Source organism: Squalius cephalus (genome assembly GCF_949319135.1).
Source record: "Squalius cephalus genome assembly, chromosome: 1".
Taxonomy (NCBI): Eukaryota; Metazoa; Chordata; class Actinopteri; order Cypriniformes; family Leuciscidae; genus Squalius; species Squalius cephalus.
The window spans coordinates 20,554,467-20,574,532 of record NC_137122.1 but is presented as its reverse complement, the minus strand read 5'-3'; the positions used below and the strand labels follow the sequence as shown (position 1 = coordinate 20,574,532).

Sequence of the window (20,066 nt, the reverse complement as noted above, 5' to 3'; positions counted from 1 at the left end):
ACACCTGCCGGGCCTAACCCTGGCCTAACCATCGTTTTAAAGAATAGTACAACGGCGAGCGCGTCGAGTATAAACGCCTCATCCGTTTGGGGAGGTGCGCGCGCAGTCTGTGGAGACTCGCGCTGCGGAGCCAGGCGAAAGTATAAACACGGCTTGAAACGTCAGGTAAAGCGCACAGGCTCGCAACTTAAGGAATACGCCTACAATTCAAATGCTTTGGTAAAGTCACTCAAATTAAACATTGAAGTCCATGTTGCACAAAAATAAACACTGAAGTTTATAATTACTATGTTGTTGTTTTTTTTTACAGTGGGTCATAATATATCATATCTTTTAGTTTGTCAGTGCGTTTTGTGGTGTTAGGAATTGTTTTTCTGCGCATTCCCGCACTCAAAACGTGCGTACACCACCTCCTGAGCTGGCGTAGGATTTGAGCGTGCCGTACGCCAACGTCCATATTGATAAATCTCAAAGTCACCGTGGTTTTGGGTGTACGCCAGGTGTACGCTGGAAATTTGGTGTACGCACTTTTGATAAATGAGGGCCAATGTCCCTTTAAAGAAAAACTAACAGGTCTGTGAGAGCCGGAATTCTTACTGGTTGGTAGGTGATCAAATACTTATGTCATGCAATAAAATGCAAATTAATTATTTAAAAATCATACAATGTGATTTTCTGGATTAGATTACGTCTCTCACATTTGAAGTGTACCTATGATAAAACTTACAGACCTCTACATGCTTTATAAGTAGGAAAACCTGCAAAATCGGCAGTGTATCAAATACTTGTTCTCCCCACTGTACTGTATGTACACATTTAATGAGATATTGCCTAATTTGCATATTTTATTTTATTTTATTTTTAAGACAAAGTGTAATACAAAAAGTATTTGTCTTAATATGAAGACTAAACTGGTAGAAATGTATGAGGATATCTATAAAGGGAAGAAAAAGTCCCATTCACCTGTAGTGTGATAATAGTGTCACAGGTTGTGGTCATTTTCAGGACTTTCGTCCCGGGTAGAGATTTTGGCACACATCCCACGTACGTTGTTCAGTGGGGTCATATTAGTCTATAACAGTTGAGATATTCTCCGCTAAATGAAGTGCATACAAATCTTACCCAGGACCTAGACTAGAATGGGTAATGGGGAAATCAGGAGACAAAAATGAAAGCTTTAGCGTAAGTTCTGTTAGGAAGACTCAATCGTTACGTCACTTATTACCTTCACATCTAACCAAATCATGTGCTAATACTTGCAGTATAAAAGACTGCCACTTACACATGTCTGAGTTTGCAGATGCATGACGCAGTCAATTACCTCCATCCTCCCCACCTCCACCAGGAATGGTCCCTTCCCCTCCATCCTCCCCACAACCACCAGGATGGTTCCTTCCCATACCTCCCGGGGTTCGGCTACGCCCCTGCCTTCATCTTCAGGCAGGAAATGCAGTTTCCGCAACCCTTGGATTGTGCGCTACGGATGGGGTCTACGCCAAAGAACAAATATTTGCTTGCTGGGCAATTAATAAATATATGCTTTGTTATATCATTTTATCTCCTGAGTCTTTCTGGTAGAACTGTTTTAAGGATTAAACTCAATCAGTATTGTCACACAACAATCGCACTCTAATCCACACCAAAACATTTGCTCCAAGATTGCCTGAACAAGGTGGTCTCGGCCTGATTGAAAACAAACTCTGGGAAATCAGACCCAATGGACCAACAAACTAAGCAGTATTATAATTCATAGCAGGAAATGTGTTATATAAAAAGCAGCAGTGTTTGATTCTGTGAGTTTTTGTGGTTGAAAATTAAAGAGATCCTCACAATCTGAGTAATTGCTCTTTGTGCAAGAATGCTGTCCTGACGAAGCCTTCATATAATTAAATATATCAAATGTATCTGTCAGAGTGGGAATCAAGGCCACATTCGTATAAGGGTTTGTGTGTCACAACAGTTACAGATAAAGCCACATAAGCCTGCGGAGCAAATTTGTCAATCCGTCTTGATGGATAACACAGGAACAGAAAAAGGTGAACTCTGAGCAATAAGAAGTTTTACAAAAAAACAAAAAATTTTTACATAAACAAATGTTGGTGCTCTTTGAGGTGTAGCCTTATGAAAGCGAACCAAACAAAGAAGAAAATGCAACATTGTATCTATGGCTGCCCCCAACTAAAGCTTTTTCTAGTCTACTGGTATAGTTATTAATTTAAGTCATTAGTTGACTAATCACACATTTATATAAATTTAGTTTATTTTATTCTAGGGGAATACTAAACTATAATGAGCCTTTAACCCTCTGGGGTCTGAGGTGTTTTGGGGTCCTTGAGATGGTTTGCCATGCCCTGACATTTGTGCTTTTTTCAGTTGCTTATAAACATATTAATGGCAAAGGTGTAATTACACTATTTAGCACAAACAGGGCTACCATAATATGTGAGCAACATGTATGTACATGTTTGTATTTTTGAGAAAATAATGTTTATGCATGGTTAATTAAAAAAACTAAAAATGAAAGTTTCTGAAATAAGGCCACAAAACACATACTAAATATGTGTCCACAAGACTTCTGAATAATGCATTTTGTCGCCTAGAGTTTTTTTCTTCAAAATGATGTGAAAATCATCCTGCCTAATCATTCACATAAAACAATACATTGATTTAAATTTTGTAAGACACTTTTTGTATGGAAAGGCAATATGCGAGTGGGCGTGATTCACACCTGAGAAGACAACGACCCGCATAATGAGGCTGCATACATAATGAGCCTTTCATTCAGGTGTGTGACTGAGCCACAAGAAAGAATGCAAGGACAATATATATATATATATATATATATATATATTTGCTATTTTATTCAAAAGGTTATACAATTACAACAACAATTAAAAGTGTAACAATATTTCCAGTGTAATCTTTCTTTGTAAAAACTAAAGTATACAGTTTATCATATGTAATTCAAAGTTAAGGATTCATTAGTTTGAATATAGCCTACATTGGAACAAACACTATAATAACATCTTAGTTGATGATGTCGTAAAGTACATGAGTCTGAAAGTGAACTCGCGGTGTGTTATCCAGCTGATGGGCGTTTCACAGGTTTGCATGGATTGCCTCAGATCATTTGCGTTTGAATAGCGCGCGCTCTCCGTGGGCGGGGTCACATTAAAACATAATTAGCTAAGATGAGCTCATCGAACGACTGACATCTCTCTCTTTTCATACATATTACATAAACTGAATATTTGTTTTTTATAAAAATTACTTCATTTAAAAGAAGAGAATTCAAGCTTCATGCCTGTGTGAGTATTCGCTGAGTTACAGTTGATTTTCGGACGTGTTTCAGAATGGACTTCACTGACAAAGAAAGCAGAATCATGTCACATCATGTTTATTTTTCTTTATTTGGTAAAAAGCACAACACGTTGTTTTTATTGTGAGTATACACAAAAAAAATACACACTTAACAGGATCGATTGATGTATGAAACTTGATCAAAGTCAACAGAGTATTTTGAATCTCTTTTGCACTGATAAGAAAAAAAGCGAGCCTATCGCCGGTGCGATTGTCGAACCCAGGGGGTTAATATATAGCCTATTCATGCATAAAGCTTGCCACAAAGCACTGGCAAAAGTAGTGATTATGCATGTGTTAGAGAAAAAATAGCAAGGAAACATTTTAATTATTAAAAACTATAGTGTACAGTGTCAGCTGTAAAGATGAAGTTGAACATCCTGACTTGCCATCTTCGCAGTATATAGGTCATGCACCTTTAGAGAAAAATGCATGTTTCATATGGATTACATACTAAGATTTTATTTGTTTTTTAGATTTGAATTGGTTCGTTTAAAAGTAGACATTTCAAGCTTTGTATAGATATATTTCTCATGTCTGTGAGGCAAGTATCATAAACACTGAGTTTTGGTTCATTTTTGTGACGCGCTGCTGTTCAGGGAGACTGAGAGGGCAGAGAGCTTTGTTTGCTTTATTTTACAAAAGCACAATGTTTTAACACGCATAAAAGTACACCCTTAACAGTTGAGGCCGATGGAACATGTTTTCTTTGACCAACCGTCTAATAAAACTCTAAGCCTATTCTCGTCAGTTAATGTTTTGTTGGCTATTAGGGGTAGCCCTAATTGTAACACATTAAGTCCCGGTTTCAGAACAAAGAAAATGATCTACAGGTGTGAACCTTAAACATATACTGTCTTTTAAAATAGAATACTTTAATCTGTACACTGAGGATTAAATGATTTCAGACTCACTGAAGTTAGGAACAAAGTAATTTCATACTGTGTTCTGTAAATCAAAGACCTAAAACTTAACTTACTTGTTCAGCTAAATGAGCTGAACTTTTATAAAGACACTTTTATCCATAGCAATTTGCAAATGTAAACTAAATATATTTATCCAAACTCTCTAGAGCATCCTGTTTAGAGTACTTTTTCCATTCATCTGGTATCTTACCCTGCCCCTCAAAAGTTTTACTGTAGTGTTTTTCCAGATCTTTCTGGAATCTGCACACAAACCACTTCCAGTAGGGCAGTTCAGAGAGATCAGGAGTAATGCACCACTTTGCATAAACTCCTCCTGCTGTTCTGTATTCTCTCCAGAGAACTTTTTGTGATTCATTGGGATAAAAATATAGATTGCTGTTTGCTACTGCTGATGTGCAGATATGGGCAGACAGGTGTTCTGTATAAGAGTAATATATTCCACTTAGTCCGATAACACGATGAAATGAAACATTGTGATCTCCATCATGGTTTTCCATGGTGTTGGTGCAGATGGCGTTACAGAACGGACACTGAACCCAACAGCACTTACAGAAGTGATCAATCAGAATCTCATCTGGTCTGAACTTATAGTCCAGATTTACTGGAAAAGTCTTTGTGTTGAAACTACTATTGATGTCTGACACTATAGCAATAAGTTCTTGTCGTATCACGTCTTCGAGGAGGTTAAAATCATCAACATCATCATGTTTGACTCCACTGAGGTCTTTTTCAGAGAAGATCAGCACATCTGAGAGTTGCTGTGTGAAACTCTTCAACCACAAACCAACATCTCCACTGTTCTCTTGAACATGTTCAGTAGATTCATGTGCTGCGTCCATGATCTTCTGCTGCAGGAGTTTAATGTTCTGCTTCATCTTGAGTAAAACACATACATTGAACTTATCAGTGATGTACCGACTGACTTCATTTCTGATGAAACTCTTGAAGTGATCTCTGGGATTTTTTATGTAATTTATGTATTTGTCAAAATCCTCCTCTTCTGCCAGTGTCTTCAGGATGTGTTTCTCCAGATTTGATCTGTTTCCATTCAGTGATTCACAGTTTGATCTCATTTCACCAGCCAGATCTCTGGCAGTCTTCTTGTGGACACTCTGCTCAATGGGCTCTTTAAGTTTCTGACAGATGATCTTGCCAAAAATGGCAGCTGATGTTGCTCCATGACAGTATTTCTGGAAAATACTATAGTACTCTCCTCTCTTCCTCTCCAAATATATAACTGGATCATTGGCTTCCTTGAACAGTCTTTGTTGTTCAGAGATCATCTTGTTTGCTTTCTTACAGATGGAGAGAACCAAATCCATGAAGAATTCATTCTTAAACACATATTTCACTGGTCCTTCCTGATGTTCTGCTACTCTCTTCTTGATGTAACCTGTGAGTTTTTGAATGTAGCTGATGTTGTAGCCCATCTTTGAAATGTTTAATGACTGAATCATTCTGTCTGTTTGCTGTTCAACATCTGTGACAAATGATCTTATTTCAGATTCATCCTCTGGAGACAAAGTTTGTGCAGATCCAGATCTTCCTTTAACTGTTTGACAAGCATCTTTTACAGCATCTTGCATCTCTTTTTTTGTGGACCTTTTGAAAATAACATACTCAGAAAAACTCAACACATTTAAAATATTGTATTCACTATCATCGTTTCTGTGGTCTACAGGGAGACATCCCTGATGGATGTCATTGAGGAGCCTTTTAACATCTTTCAGAATGTCAGTGTCTTTAATTGCAGGAGTGTCTGTGATGATCTTCTTTACATACTGTTTCCAAAACACATCAAATTCTTTCTTCAGTGTTTCTTCATCATTTGCTTTGTCTTTGAGTTTTAAGGCAAGTGTTTTGCTCTTTTCATAGAGAGTGTTTTCATGATGTGTCTTCAGAGCATCAATCTTTTTCTTTAGGTCTCGCTGCTGAAGAATCTCGTTTAATTTCCTTTTTGTTTCTCTTACAATGTTTCCCTGAACATCTTTAATTTTTATTTCAAATGATGATTTCCAGTGAATCAGAATATCTTTATTTTTGTCTTTGTCAAAGAATTCTGACATTGATTTCTCCACTTCTTCACTTGTTTTCTTCAGTTCTGTTTGAAGATCAGTTTCCTCGACTTCATGAATTGCTTCATTTTCTATTTGGTTGTGTAGTTTGTTCTCAGTTTCCATCATGGCACTGCGAAGACTCCAGGACCACTTGCTGTATTCGGTCTCCAGTTTCCTGTAGGCTGAAATCTCTAGAGAATTCCTGAAGCTGAAGACGAATCGTTCCTTCAGTAAAGCCTCCCAGAGATCTTTAATACGATCTTTTAAATGTGTCAGCATTATTTTATCTGATTTTGCTGCATGAGACATAATAGTTTCCTTTAGTTCTTGAATATTCTCACAGTAGTTTGGGTTTGGTGGTGCCATGGGTGGGTTTCCCTCCCAAAGATGAGCAAAATACTTCACATCATTCCGTGCATCAAATCTAATGACATCACTGAAACATTCAGCATCATAGACTTCCTCTTCAGCAGCAAGTTTTGTCATCTTATCCAGTGTCTCCTGCAGTCGTCTCCTTCCCTCCATGTTTTTCTCTCCAGCTGTGACGTCTGAAACATTCTGATGCACAAACACACATCTGGGATTCAGTTTGACCTTCTTCATCCTCATGAGGACCTGAACAACAATCTGAAGAATGTCCTGCATCTCAGATGGGTTTTCTCCAAAGATGTTGATCAAGGTCAGATTTGCAAGACCAACAACAAATGTGGCCAATTCATTGTCTTGATCTCTTGTTGATCTTCCAGCCAGTTCTAGAGCACGAAGACCCTCAGTGTCAACAACCAGAATATAGTCAAAGTTCATCTGTGTTTTCATCTCGTCTGAGACTCTGACCAGCTGCATGAAAGCTCCTCTGGTGCATCTGCCAGCACTGACGGCAAACTGGAGTCCAAACATGGCATTCAGCATGGTGGATTTCCCACAGCTCTGAAGCCCTAAAACTGACAGCACAAAGACTGTCTGGTCTCCCAGTTTCTGGAGGAGTTTATCTAGAACAGCAGAGATCCAGATCACAGGAACATGAGCAGCATCTCCATCCATCAGCTCCAGTGGAAATCCAGAGATCATCATCTCTGCTGCGAGACTCGGGAGAGAAGAGAAGTCAAACTGCAAGTCTTTCTTGTTTTTCTTCACAGATGAACATGATTCATAGATCTGACCGATCTCCCTCATGATGTGCTCCAAACCAAAGGCTGCAGCTTGAAGTTCCTCAGATATTCTCTCAAGGTCAGTTTGTTCAGCTTTGAGTTGCTCAGATTTATCATTGTTCTCTTTCAGTTTTACAACTGTTGACCACTTTTCATCATATTTTTTATGTATAGCAGAAAGGTCAGCAGAGATATATTCATCCAGGTGTATTTCAAGCAATTTCAGAAAACATATTTTTTTAGTTGCAGCATCTGAGTCAATTTCATTAATAAAGTATTGCATAAACTCACTGATGTTAGATTCATGCTGCTGTTCACGTATTTCTTTCATTTCTGTTTTCTTTTGAATTATTTCCATTTCTGTCTCATCTGCTTGAGGTCGATGCAGTTCTTTGTTCTTCTGACACCACTGATGCCACAGTTTCCCCTGATGAGGCAGAAATGAGTCTTTGATTTCTGTCAGATCATTCTTCTCCAGTAAACTCATCATCTGCTGTGCTGCTTCTCTTCCTCTCCTGCAGTCTTCATCATCTTCCTCATCTACTCTGATGTCTGAGTGTTTGGACACATCTTCAAGTCTGAAAGTGGAAGATGATTCTGAAAGACAGTCATTTATAACTCTTCTGAGTTCTTCAGATACTTCTGACTGATTTCTGTCTTTCAAACCAATTTTAAATGTCCCTTTCTTTGTCTCAGTTACAGTAGAACCATCCTCAGTAAAAAGAAAAATGAGTGGCTTTCTGTTCCTGTACAGGTTTTGGATTATTGCTGCACTTTTGTCATGCCTGTCCAGTTGTGATAGCAGAACAACATTGACTGAGGCCATTTCAGTGAGGATCTGCATCTGTTTCTCATGGTCTCCTGCATCACCGTGTAGATTACAGAACGCAACACAGTCCGTGAATTTATCCGTGTTTTTCCCAGAGGGGCAGAACCAGGCGATCTCCACCACTCCATCCATCAGGACTCTGGTTCTGCTGCTGCCTGGGCAGTTCCTGTGGAAGAACGTGTTGTGTTTCTCATTGATCAGACTGTTCATCAGCTGAGACTTGGATGAAGACACAGAGCCAAACCTGAAGAAAGACACCATTGGAGTTTGTGCATTGTAGATCGGATGGGTTTGACTGATGATCTCATTGTTTGTGTTTCTCATCTTCCAGCTCTTGTTGATTTGTCTGAATGTCCAGAGAGGAAACTCAATCTGTTGTGTGTCTGGATCAGGAACAAGCAGAGGCAGAGCATACTGACACTGAGACAGTTTAGTGACCATCAGCTGCTTCAGAAAGCCATCAGCACAATGAAACACGGCCATCTGAACATCCATCGGGTGAATTCGCTCAGATGGGCTTGTTCCTTTCGTGGATAAAGTTACATCTTTAAAAACATCATCAAAAATATCACCCTCATTTTCTGAGTTTTTGTCTCTTTGTTGTGTGTTATCCTGTTCTTTGCCCTTATTAATATTTATGTATCTCGCTCTGTAGTTTATCATCAGCAGTTTTTGAAGGAAAGTCTGAATCAGCTCCTCTTCAGCACAAGATTCGTGTGATTGTAATGAATATGCAGTTAACTGAAGAACATCTGCAGTTCTCAGTTTATTGTGTTGTCTGCCTTCAAGATGAAGTCTGTGAAATAGATTGTTTTTTTTAGCATCTTCCTGTTGTTGGCATTGATCTGGTCTGACTCTTGTTTCGAAGTCATTGTTTTTTCCCTGTTAAAAAAAAGAAACAAAATGTTGATAAGTGGTTTTAAAGAACTGAACTATACAATCATTCTAGTCTGACCATTAGATTTTGTGAGAGTGTTGAATTTTGCACAAAAAGCTTAATGTAGAAAAACTCTTATAGATGCTTTTTTTCTGTATTCTTATTTTTCCTCAGTTGTTTACACAGTAGAATCCATTCTTTTAACCAAACATTAAAAACCATAATGACACTTATTGAGAGAAAACAGTAACTATATTATAAACACTATTCCTACATTTTAGTTTCTCAAAATTCCTTAAGCATTTTAGTCAGCTTCATAACATAATACTACCATGTATCTAAATAAACTTTAGCAAGTATGATGGTAATTTTTTTTTTTTTTTACAATTCCTGAATGTATGGCTTACGAGTATCCTTCATAGAAAAATTCTTATTTTGAAGAGCAGTCAAAAACATCTTGGTTATGTATGTAACCCTCGTTCCCTGAAGAAGGATCACTTCAGGGATCCCTTTCATCTTCGAGTGTATACAGAACAAGCCAATGCACATTGACATGCAAGATTTGCATCTCGCGCCCTGCTCCGTAGCGCGGGTATAAATACGGAATCAGATGCACGCACCTCTGTTTTACGCTGAGGAGCCTAGATAGGGACGGTCATGCAGCGAGGTACAGGAACCATGGCGACGGGACGTAAATCAACGACTCTGACATTTACGACATCACCGACGTATTTGGGATCCCTCTGGAAAACTGCCACATCCGGTGCCCTGCTTAAGTTCCTCCGACCCCCAACTGACTGGGGCGGAGACTCAGAGAAGAGTTCACACTGCTGTTCCGCATGACCCATACAGCCAGACTCTTGGATACTACTGGGGAAGTGTGCCCTTCCAGAGGAGAGGAACGCTGCGGAGCCCACATCCTGCCTGTAGTCAAGTCAAGTCACCTTTATTTACATAGCGCTTTTTACAATAATGATTGTTTGTGATGAAGCGAGTGCCACTGCTCGCTTCAAGGGGAAAGGGGAAAATAAAACGGTAACTGGGGTCCGTGAGGATGTAAAAAAATAATGGCTTACTTGCAGACTCTCCAAAACGTATCCACAGTACACAAAGGTTTGCTTGAGGCACCGCAGTTGCACTCTCACTCCTTAACAAGTCCTGATTGTGAGTCTGGCCTTCCTTTTTATATGCCAGACTCCGCCTTCTTTGGCAAACACTCACTGACTGGTAAATATATATTTAATATTCTTAAATATTCTCTTGTGCCTCCAGGGGCAGCGCTTACAGGTTCAACACCTGGTCCCGAAAGGGAGTGGTGGATCAATACTGCCTTCCTAGACAAGGAAGGCAGTATTGATCCTGATCGAGGGGATCGTGTCTCCTCAATCAGGAGGTAGAACAACTGGCAGTGCAACGTGTCCGGGGCGGCAAAGAGATCTACTTGTGCAGTCCCGAAGCGCCTTCAAAGTAGTTGGACCTCCTGGGGATGGAGTCTCTACTCTCATGCCCATTGTACGTGGCCCCCCAGCCGGTGGCAGAGGCATCTGTCAAGACCACAGCATGCCTGGACACTTGAAACCCGATACGAGCTGCGTTACCACACCCATCTCGGGACTCAGTCATAAAGCCAGTGCTGGAGCACTCATATGAAGCAATCTGAGCGGCGTCACAGCGGCTGCGGATGCCATATTCTTCAGGAGTTTACTCTTCTCCCAGTTGATCCGAAGCCCCAAATGGCTAACATAGCTGCCAATTGTGGGTCAGACTCCGGCAACACCACTCTCCTAGAAGGAGGCTATGCAGCCAACTTTTCATCTCCAGAAGACTGAAGTTCCCCCTCCGATGTTGTGACCGACATCTGGTCATCAGCGGGCGCCCCGTAGGAAACGGCTGGTCATCCATGAGAAGCAAGTCTCGACCTTAACACTGCAATAGTCATGTTCCCGCAGTGAGAACATGAACTATTGTGGCCAACCAGAAACACACAGGCAGAATGACATCCTGAAAAGGACACAGTATCACACCTGTGATGCTCTTTTGGGGAAATACTCTTTTCACACTTATAGTGCTGAGGCACCCAGGGATGGCCACGGTGCACAAGCATGGATAGTGCCTGCTGTGCACTCTCAATAATTGAAACGCCCATCAAAACGACACAGAATTTTTTTGTGTTGCTGTAAAAACAGCAGTTGTTGAGCTCTTCAAGCTTGCGGCCACTCGCTGATCGCACCGTCACACCAACACCAAGACAAAGAAGATTAATCCTACAAAGTAGATTGCTTTGAAGTCTGTCACACTCTGAAGAAAAACAGGAAGCTCGGCTCCAAAGCGAAAGACAAAAGTGCGTTCATCCGCTTCCGTATTTGTACCCGCGCTGCGGGTCGGGACGCAAGATGCAAATTTCGCATGCCAATTTGCATTGACTTGTTCTGTATACACTCGAAGATGATAGGGCTCCCTGAAGTGATCCCAATTACGTCTGTGACATCGACATAACGTCGAACTTGACTGACTGACAGGGACCCAAAAGTTTGTTTATGAACAATCAGCATTGAATTTCAAAATTTCACTTAGATTAACATGTTTTTTTAGTTTCCAAATTGAATAAAAAATGCTAAATTCTAATTCTAAAGCAAACTACTGTAAAGAAATATTTCCTTTAACCAAAAGGAGCATCTATCTGGGCAAGTGTAAGTGTAAAATCTAAAATAATAATAACCTCAGATAAAAAATAAAGTTGATAATCAATCAATGCATTAAAGATCTGATTTGGCCTTCTGTTTTGAAGTTTGGTACATTTTTCAGTTTATTTTCTTCTTTATGATTGGTTGCCGGTGTCTATTAAATTAGTCTTGGTGGTCACTGGTTTTGTGTATATTTGTATACACTCATCCCCTTTATTCATTCGTTGTTCTGTGTTGAATATGGATGTAATGGTTTAAATATTCTCCTTCACTGTATTGCTTAAATTAAAAGTCATAATTTTTATATATATATATATATATATATATATATATATATATATATATATATATATATATATTTCTATAATTGTTTTATCAATGCAGCCAATATTAAAAATGTGCACTCACGCCATATTTTTCTCCAGTCTCTGATGTTGTAGTGTCTTCCATTCTTTCTTTATTGATTGTAGGTTCTGAACAACAATCTGCTTTAAAGGGAGCAGAAATAAAACACATGCAATTTAATTCTTGTGCATCAATTAAAACAAAGTTACACATAGGTCCATAGTGGACAAAAATGTCCGTGTCAAAACACTGTCATAAAAAATGTGAAGCCTAGGAGCACAGACTTAAGTTTGGTATCATTTTAAAGAAGACCCTTTTGGCAGATTATTGCTGAAGTAAAAAAATGTAAAAAGTAAAACCAAAAAAAAAAAAAAAGTTATATAGGTTAAAGTTTATGAAAATTATTTATGAACATTATTTTATTTAAAATGTATATTTTATGAAATATGTTGAACTCTAAAATGGCTAGAAAAACAAAGCCATAAATCTAAACAAGTTGTGTTCCAAATTTGAGGTTGATATCTCAAAAAAATTTGCTTTCAGTAAGATTTTGTTTGGGCGCAGTTCCACTGTTTGTACCACAGTACCACATGTTTTGTTTGGGTGCAAACCACACTCTGAAATCCACACCAACACCCCCTTATCCAATTGGCTCAATAATTTGCCGAAGCAGAAAACAGGAATAAAGCGAGTATTTGCTTTATAGGCCAAACCTGAAAAAAATTGCACCATCTGGTAAAAAAATAAAAATAAATAAATAAATTGTAAAAATGAAAATTTTGAATCATTGCCAACAGAATGAAAGTCTCTTAACAAATATTGCATCATTTTATAGTTAAATGGCCCTGGGATAAAAAAAAATGCAGTTTTACTGGGTTTCAATGCAGACATTTTTGTCCAAAAGGCGCTGAGAGGAACTATTTTGTGTACCTAGTGCAAAATTGATTTCTTAAAGGAAATGATGGTGAAATAGTAAAATACCAATCCAATAAATATTAAAAAATAAATCTCCAATAAAAATACATACGTGTGCCAGATTATCAAAGTTATCAAAAAAACTGAAAAATACAAAAATGTCCACAAGGGTGCACAAGGCTTAAAAAAAAAAGGCTTTTACCATCTTAGAAAAGGATTACAGTACAAATAAATTATATGTTGCACAGCTGTCTGTGTTTAAATTAATCTACAGTTCTGGCAAATTATAAAGTTACTGTAAGTATCCCATAAAATCCTGAGATAATTATTCCCTCAAGAAATTAATGTTTTTTTTATATATATATTTTTTATTAATTAAATTATTATTTTGATACTATATTTCCATCCCTGGTAGATTTCTTGTTGAAATGATTGAATGGAAAAGTTTAATTATTTAAAACAGACATAGGTAGCGTCTAATCTAGACAGACTATCCGACTGACTGAATTACCAGCCTAATTAAATTAATTAATTAAAAAAAAAATTTAAATTTGAAATTTGAAATATAACATTGAGCTGGTGTGTCAGATGCAGGTCCATGTATTCTAGTATATTTGATTCTATAAGTTTATGGTTATTGAATATTTTTTTAAAAATAGAGTAGCATCAGGGGTAAACACATCAGAATAAACAACATGTGAAACATCAGGAAACCAAATCTGTGTTCTTACCACTTTGAGATTCACTGTTTTTCAGGCCTTCTCTTTGTTTTAGCATTGTGTTATACATCTCTCCTGTGTAACACTGCTGATTATTCTCATTAAACAGAAGCTCAATCTTGTTCATCAGGTCTCCCATCTCTGATTGGTTGTTCATCATCTTGTTGCAGGAGTGAAATCTTCCTCCACATTTCTCCAGCAGTTGCTCCAGAAAAGGGTCTTTCTTCAGATAATCTTTTATGGTGTCACACTCTTCTTTTCTCTCGTAGGTGAAGAGAATGATCACAAACTTATGAACTTTGTCTCCAAACACTTTCTGAAGCCATTCAAGGCCCATCTTATCAGTATCTGTTAACTGACCCAGTCGCACAACAAAGATGAAGGCATGGATTTCATGTTCATTCACTAGTTGATAGATGAGATGATCCACAGAGTCAGTCTCATGTAAGTCAATCATGTTGATCAAGGAGATGTGATGTTCTGATTTCTCCTTTTGTAAAGGAACAATCCTGGGTGTTTCTACAGTTTTAAATGGATTTTCTTCTCCAAGCAGAATGTTTTCAGGTTCAAACTGGACAGATGCAGAGTTTCCAAACAGTACAACTGTCAGAACTAAATAAACAACACCAAAGAAATCCAGAATTTAATCCACACTATGAAATGCACCACAATAAATTATCTGATCAGTTTTGCAAAATGTCATACAAATTCAGTATTAGTTGTATATCACACTTTGTTGTTGCGATAAAATAATTAAATTGTCTTACTGTCTGTGTGGTCCAAATCGCAAAGTTAATAATTTCTTATAATTTCAGATACTTACACTTGGGGGGGTTTATTTCCATGCTGTTTCTTCTTCTGCGAGAAGTCTGAACAACTGCTGCAGAGCAAAAAGCATTAAAACAAAGCTTTAAACAGATTTGAAGTCAGTATACTATGTTGAGTAGTAATGCAGTGTGGATTATGCAAGTGAATTACATAAATCAAATACTTTTAATTAAAATGAATGTCAATTAATTACAGTTAAATGTGAATGATCTGTTACTTTTTATGGATTGCATGACCATTTATTGATCACAAATCTATGAACCCAATTTTCCAGGTTTTTCATACGTGGGAAACGTGTTATTTTCTGGTGGATTTTTTTATTTTTTTTTGTACTATTAAGTTTAATGTCGAAATTTAGACATCGTTCAAATTTCGCATTTTTGCTTTTTTAACAAATCATAACTTTAAGAAATATTACCCGGAAAAGGAAAAGTTACCAGAAAGGAAAAATGTAAATCTTTATTTATTTATTTTTTAACTCAATTGCATTATTGAGCAACACAAAACATTCTTTGGACCCTTGAAACTTTGACACCGCCCGATCGGTTTGGTAATCAAATGCAGTTGTCACTCCCAATAATTACTGAAGTGTGTGAACATATTTAACACCATACAACAGGACTGACAACCATATTCTGCAGCTGAATAGGCCAAGATCACATTAGGAGGACTGATCAAGAAAGTTTCATGCACACTTTATGTACTCACGTTCGCTTTCCTTGTTGGCCATTGTGTCTTCCCCTGATGACATCGGTGCCTTTATTTAGTGCTGAATAAACACACTTGGCATCTGCGCTTCCTGTGAGCCGTTTCACTGCTCATTGTCCTCCTGGCATTTACATTCATTCAGGGTTGAACAACTGTTTGGTTCTACCAAAATAAATAAATAAAACAAATAAGCTAAATATTTGAGAAGTGACATTGGAAGCACAACAATAGATGTTTTTGTAATACTTTACCAAAAAAAAAAAAAAAAAAGAAAAGAAAAAGGCTAGGAAATGCATCATAATAAAGAAGACAAGTGACATGTAAAACTGGTTTGGAGGTTGGGTGTATGATTTGTAAAGCAACAGCAGGCATTCCTGACATTTGTTCTAAAAGATCACTTTACAGTGCAGAAACACTTTACAAAACACCCCGTGCACTTTTACCTCGGGTTTAAAAGTTAACAGCTTCTACGTTCACATCAGTTTCTGTCTGTTTGATTGTCTCTGGTCAGCATTCGTCAGAGTCTAACATTTCTAGCGTAGGAAAGATGGTTCAGTAAAACATCTGGATTAAACATCCTCAGGATTATCCCAAGATAACCAGAGTCAGTCTGACCATACTTACAACACAGTCCTCTACAGCCCCCCCAAAAAAAGACCAACACAGACCCTTGTTGTCAACGGATTTCGGCAAAGACCCCAACAATCAGTTACTACATTTACATGCACTCAAATAATATGTTAGTAATCGGACAGATGGCTCAATCCGAAATTTCTAAAAACCGAAAGGGGTCATGTAGACCTGAAATAATCCGATCAACAGGACAAAATTAAACATGTAAATTCCTAAATCTGACTATGTTCTCAATTGGATTCAAAAATACCTTGCACATATGTGCAGTGTCATGATGTGCATGTTTACATGTTTTACGTCACACAAACATGCATATGATTATTTACGTCTCATGTCTTACGAACCGGTCAGTGGAAATCTGAGTATTTACCCGTATTTTCCAGAAAGTCGCACCGTGGCAAAATTGCATTGAGAATAAAAATATATGTCGCATTTTTTATTACATTCATATTAATGTGAAATACCAGTGCATAGCATAACTTATAATGTTTTTCAGATAAACAGTATTTATTATTAATGCCAAGCCTAAATTAATTTACAAAACAAAAGTGACGTGCACAGAGATGTAACTGTACAGCAGATACTCCTCTGCCGGCAGCGCCCCGTTCAAGAAACACTTCTGTAAACCTTTTCCTCCAGCTCAGGCCAACAGGCTTTGTTGGCTCCTTTATTCTTCAATTGTTCAAGTGTTATTTCACCTTCTCACCAGTCTCTCACCAATTCTTCGCTTACACCAAATTTGCATTCTGCTAAAGGAGCACTGTAAACAACTGACTCACAGTGACATTATTGCGGTGGCTTTCTGGGCACTACACATGCGTTGACCTAGTGTTGTATTTATGATTTTATCATCAGTCACGCTGTGCTCATTTTGTAAAGCCAGAGGAGAACTGAGATGGGTTTCTCCACTACTTACATTTTGTTTTGAATTAAACTGCCTTACACCCAATGACAATATTTGCATTTAAACATTCAGCTACACATTACAAATTTGTTTTTTAAATCATTTAAATTTTATGAGATTTTATGCTTTTAGTCCAAATGCTTTTAGTTCACAACACTAAAAAAACACTGACACACAAATTTGTTTTTGAGATAAAAATATCTAGATCAAAATGAAAGACACTACAATTATAGACAGTACTTGCATTTATAACGCTTGTTATATCTTAAACTGTTCTATATTTACATCAAATGTTTTACATTCTAAAACATATTCAATAAAGAAAGCTATAAAGAAAGGCGATACCTGCGTGTCAAGGTGTTGTTGAATCTCTTTGAACGAGGAAGAAGTTTCTCAGTGTTTACAGGAGGGTGGAGTCTGTGAACTTCAGTTGCCTTTTCACCCTCCGGCATGTGAAAAGATTTACGTATCAGGACAAAACAAGACGACAAAACAATCTACAGAGGATGGTTCTGCACAAGGGGGAAAAACATTCAAAATAACACAAGAGAGACCAGATAAGAAAAAAAAAAAAAGCAAATAAATATTGAACAATTGCAAGTGAATTCTTCTATAAGTGCACAACAAAATCCCCAGTGTTAAATTACCACTGCTCAGTGTTTATATGGGAACCACCAGCAGGGTGTTAAAGCAGTGTTAGAGTTAATTAGATAATTAAATGATTGATTGCAGTGATGATTGTTTGATTATTGAAGACAGCTGATGATAACAAGCAGAATCACTGAAGGGAAGAGAAACACAAGAACTACAACTGACTTCCAGACACAGCCTTATGCCCGGCGGTACACACTGTATATATTTTTCACAAACCACAATTGCCAAAAAGTGATTCATCTCGCTCTATTTGTATATGACTAGCACATGCTGATGACGGATTATTCTTCTAAATTCATTCAGTTCTTTCATTCATTCATTCATTCATTCATTAGATCCATGTCGTACAGTGTGATTTGTAATGATTTAAAACAAATCCACAGACAGCATTACCAGCTTCACTTATTACTAAACAGATTAACTTATTTCTGTCAGACTTCTACAGAAGTTCTTTTTGAGAATTAACAGGTGTTTAGATGTTGATGTTTTATCGAAAATAAAAGTTTGGTTTGATTTAGTTGTTGAAAATAATAAAGTTTTAGTCATCATTGGTTATCAGTGTTTGCTTTAGTTGAACTCTTGACTCTTGACTTTCTTTATGTTAGGTTTTCTCTGACTGCTGTAACTGAGTTTGTTCGCACTGCAAACAGAGTATGTGTGAACCTGGCGTTACGGGTGCCTGTGAAGGCATGTCTCAACAAGTAGGGTAACATGGGCTAAGATGATACCCCACCCCCAAACACACACACACTCTCACACACCTTAATCTTATCTCCTGGCAATAGATGGCACACAATCTCCTCTCAGCACTTTTGATGAATGGCTACGCTATTTGTAATTTGATCTGAGATGTAGTCAGCTGAAACAGTTTTTTTTATTTTTTTTATCTAATTCTGTGTCTACACAGATATAGTGATCTGTGTCATTGCAATGTTGAATGTCAAAGTTTTTTGTGTTAATTTTTTTAAACACACTCACATTTTTTTAAACACACACATCAGTGTTTTTGGATTTGTGGAGTAAAAGTTATGAAATAAATTTATTATGAAATAAAAAGATAAAGTTAGACCCTTGGGGTAAGATGAGCCACCCAGAATTGGCACAAAAGGCGCAATATGCATGTTGTTACTATGTATTATTTTTAAATCACATCCATCCAAAGGCGAAAACATTTAAAAATACCCAACGGACTTTTGCTTCATTAACATATAATTGAATATTTATGATGCAAGACACAAACCTGCTCTGCCTAAGTATTTATATATTTTTTTAAAATATTTATTTCTCTTTCTTAATGTACCCATTGGCTGTATTTGTAAAACATTAAAGGGAAAATTTCACAGCAAAATCAGTTGTGTTAAATCCTGGGGCCGGAGGTTTGAAAAGCTTAATCTGGATTATCTGAATTTGGAAATCAATGCTTTTGTTCTCTCAGAAAAGTTTTGCCTAGTGTTCACCCGAGAAACCTTGTGTTCGCTCACTAAGAACTTTTGACTGGTTCTTCTCTTATGATTGTGCCAATTTAGTTTACAAACAGTGAGAAAAAAAAAAACACTTTTCATTCTTAAATTCAATATTTTTGTTTGATATTTACAGCTGTTTAGGGGTTATTTTTTCTTTTTTACTTTACTGTAGGCTACTGAAAGGCTTGATAGGTAGCCTAATATCTACTTCTAATTTATTACTTCAACAGTTAAACCAATCAAGAGCAGAATAAAAAAATATGTGTGTATTACATGATACAAATGTTGTATTTTTGACCAGTTTTAAAGTTTTATTAATTTTTTGTTACAATTTTGCAAACATTTTTGCACACTTAAAAATACATTTTCATAACTCCAAAACTAACAATGACTACATATATTTTAGAACTAGATAGCCATTTAACATAGTTAAACACATTTAAATCATTAAAAAATGTAGTTTGACAGCCCAAAAATAAAAAATTTTATGCCACTGAAAATATTGAACATTAAAGTAAATTGAAAGAACAAATTGTTTCCTCACGTTAAGACATTTTGGTTCCAATACCAATTGTTTTACGCCACATTACAGACAAAGTGTCACAGTGTCTGGTCTGGGTTTCCCTGGGTAAACACAAGAGGTCCTCTTCCTCCACAGTGTCATTCACTCATTTAACTACATTTCCCATCATCCTGTTCTGTCACTCACTGATCATTACACACAGCTGTTTCCCGTCACCTTGTTTGTATCTGTTAGGGCTTGCATAGACTAGTCGAGTAGTCGATAGATCGACTAAGTTAACCACTAGTCGACGGTGTCGGAAACAATCGACTACTCGAGCGTCCATTAACCATAAATTAATTAAAAATGGCGAACGTCACCAACAGACACCACACGTCAGATGTGTGGAAGTATTTCATCAAGGATGACAAAAATATTGTAATTGGCCAACTCTGCAAGAGGCCGTTCACATATTGTGTCTAAAAACGTGTGGAAAGCGCGCGCAGACGTGCCG

General features: G+C 37.3%; 1 protein-coding gene across 3 annotated transcripts; it reads right to left on the bottom strand.

Moving 5' to 3' along the window:
- Positions 1-4,063: 4,063 nt before the first annotated feature.
- On the bottom strand, positions 4,064-17,529 carry LOC307164118 (interferon-induced very large GTPase 1-like). 3 transcript variants are annotated; one of them, XM_079880548.1, is made up of 6 exons: positions 17,279-17,529; positions 15,397-15,558; positions 14,684-14,737; positions 13,873-14,472; positions 12,290-12,369; positions 4,064-9,202 (listed from the first exon to the last, which is right to left on the bottom strand). In XM_079880548.1, the coding sequence occupies exons 2-6, from the start codon at positions 15,437-15,439 to the stop codon at positions 4,406-4,408; spliced, it is 5,574 nt and encodes a 1,857-aa protein (XP_079736674.1). In that variant the 5' UTR covers positions 15,440-15,558; positions 17,279-17,529; the 3' UTR covers positions 4,064-4,405. The 3 variants fall into 3 exon arrangements, with proteins under 3 accessions (XP_079736674.1, XP_079736673.1, XP_079736675.1); XM_079880547.1 differs by having other exon boundaries at positions 14,684-14,740; positions 17,279-17,528; XM_079880549.1 differs by lacking the exons at positions 14,684-14,737; positions 15,397-15,558; positions 17,279-17,529 and having other exon boundaries at positions 12,290-12,366; positions 13,873-14,399.
- Between the last annotated feature and the right edge of the window lie 2,537 nt (positions 17,530-20,066).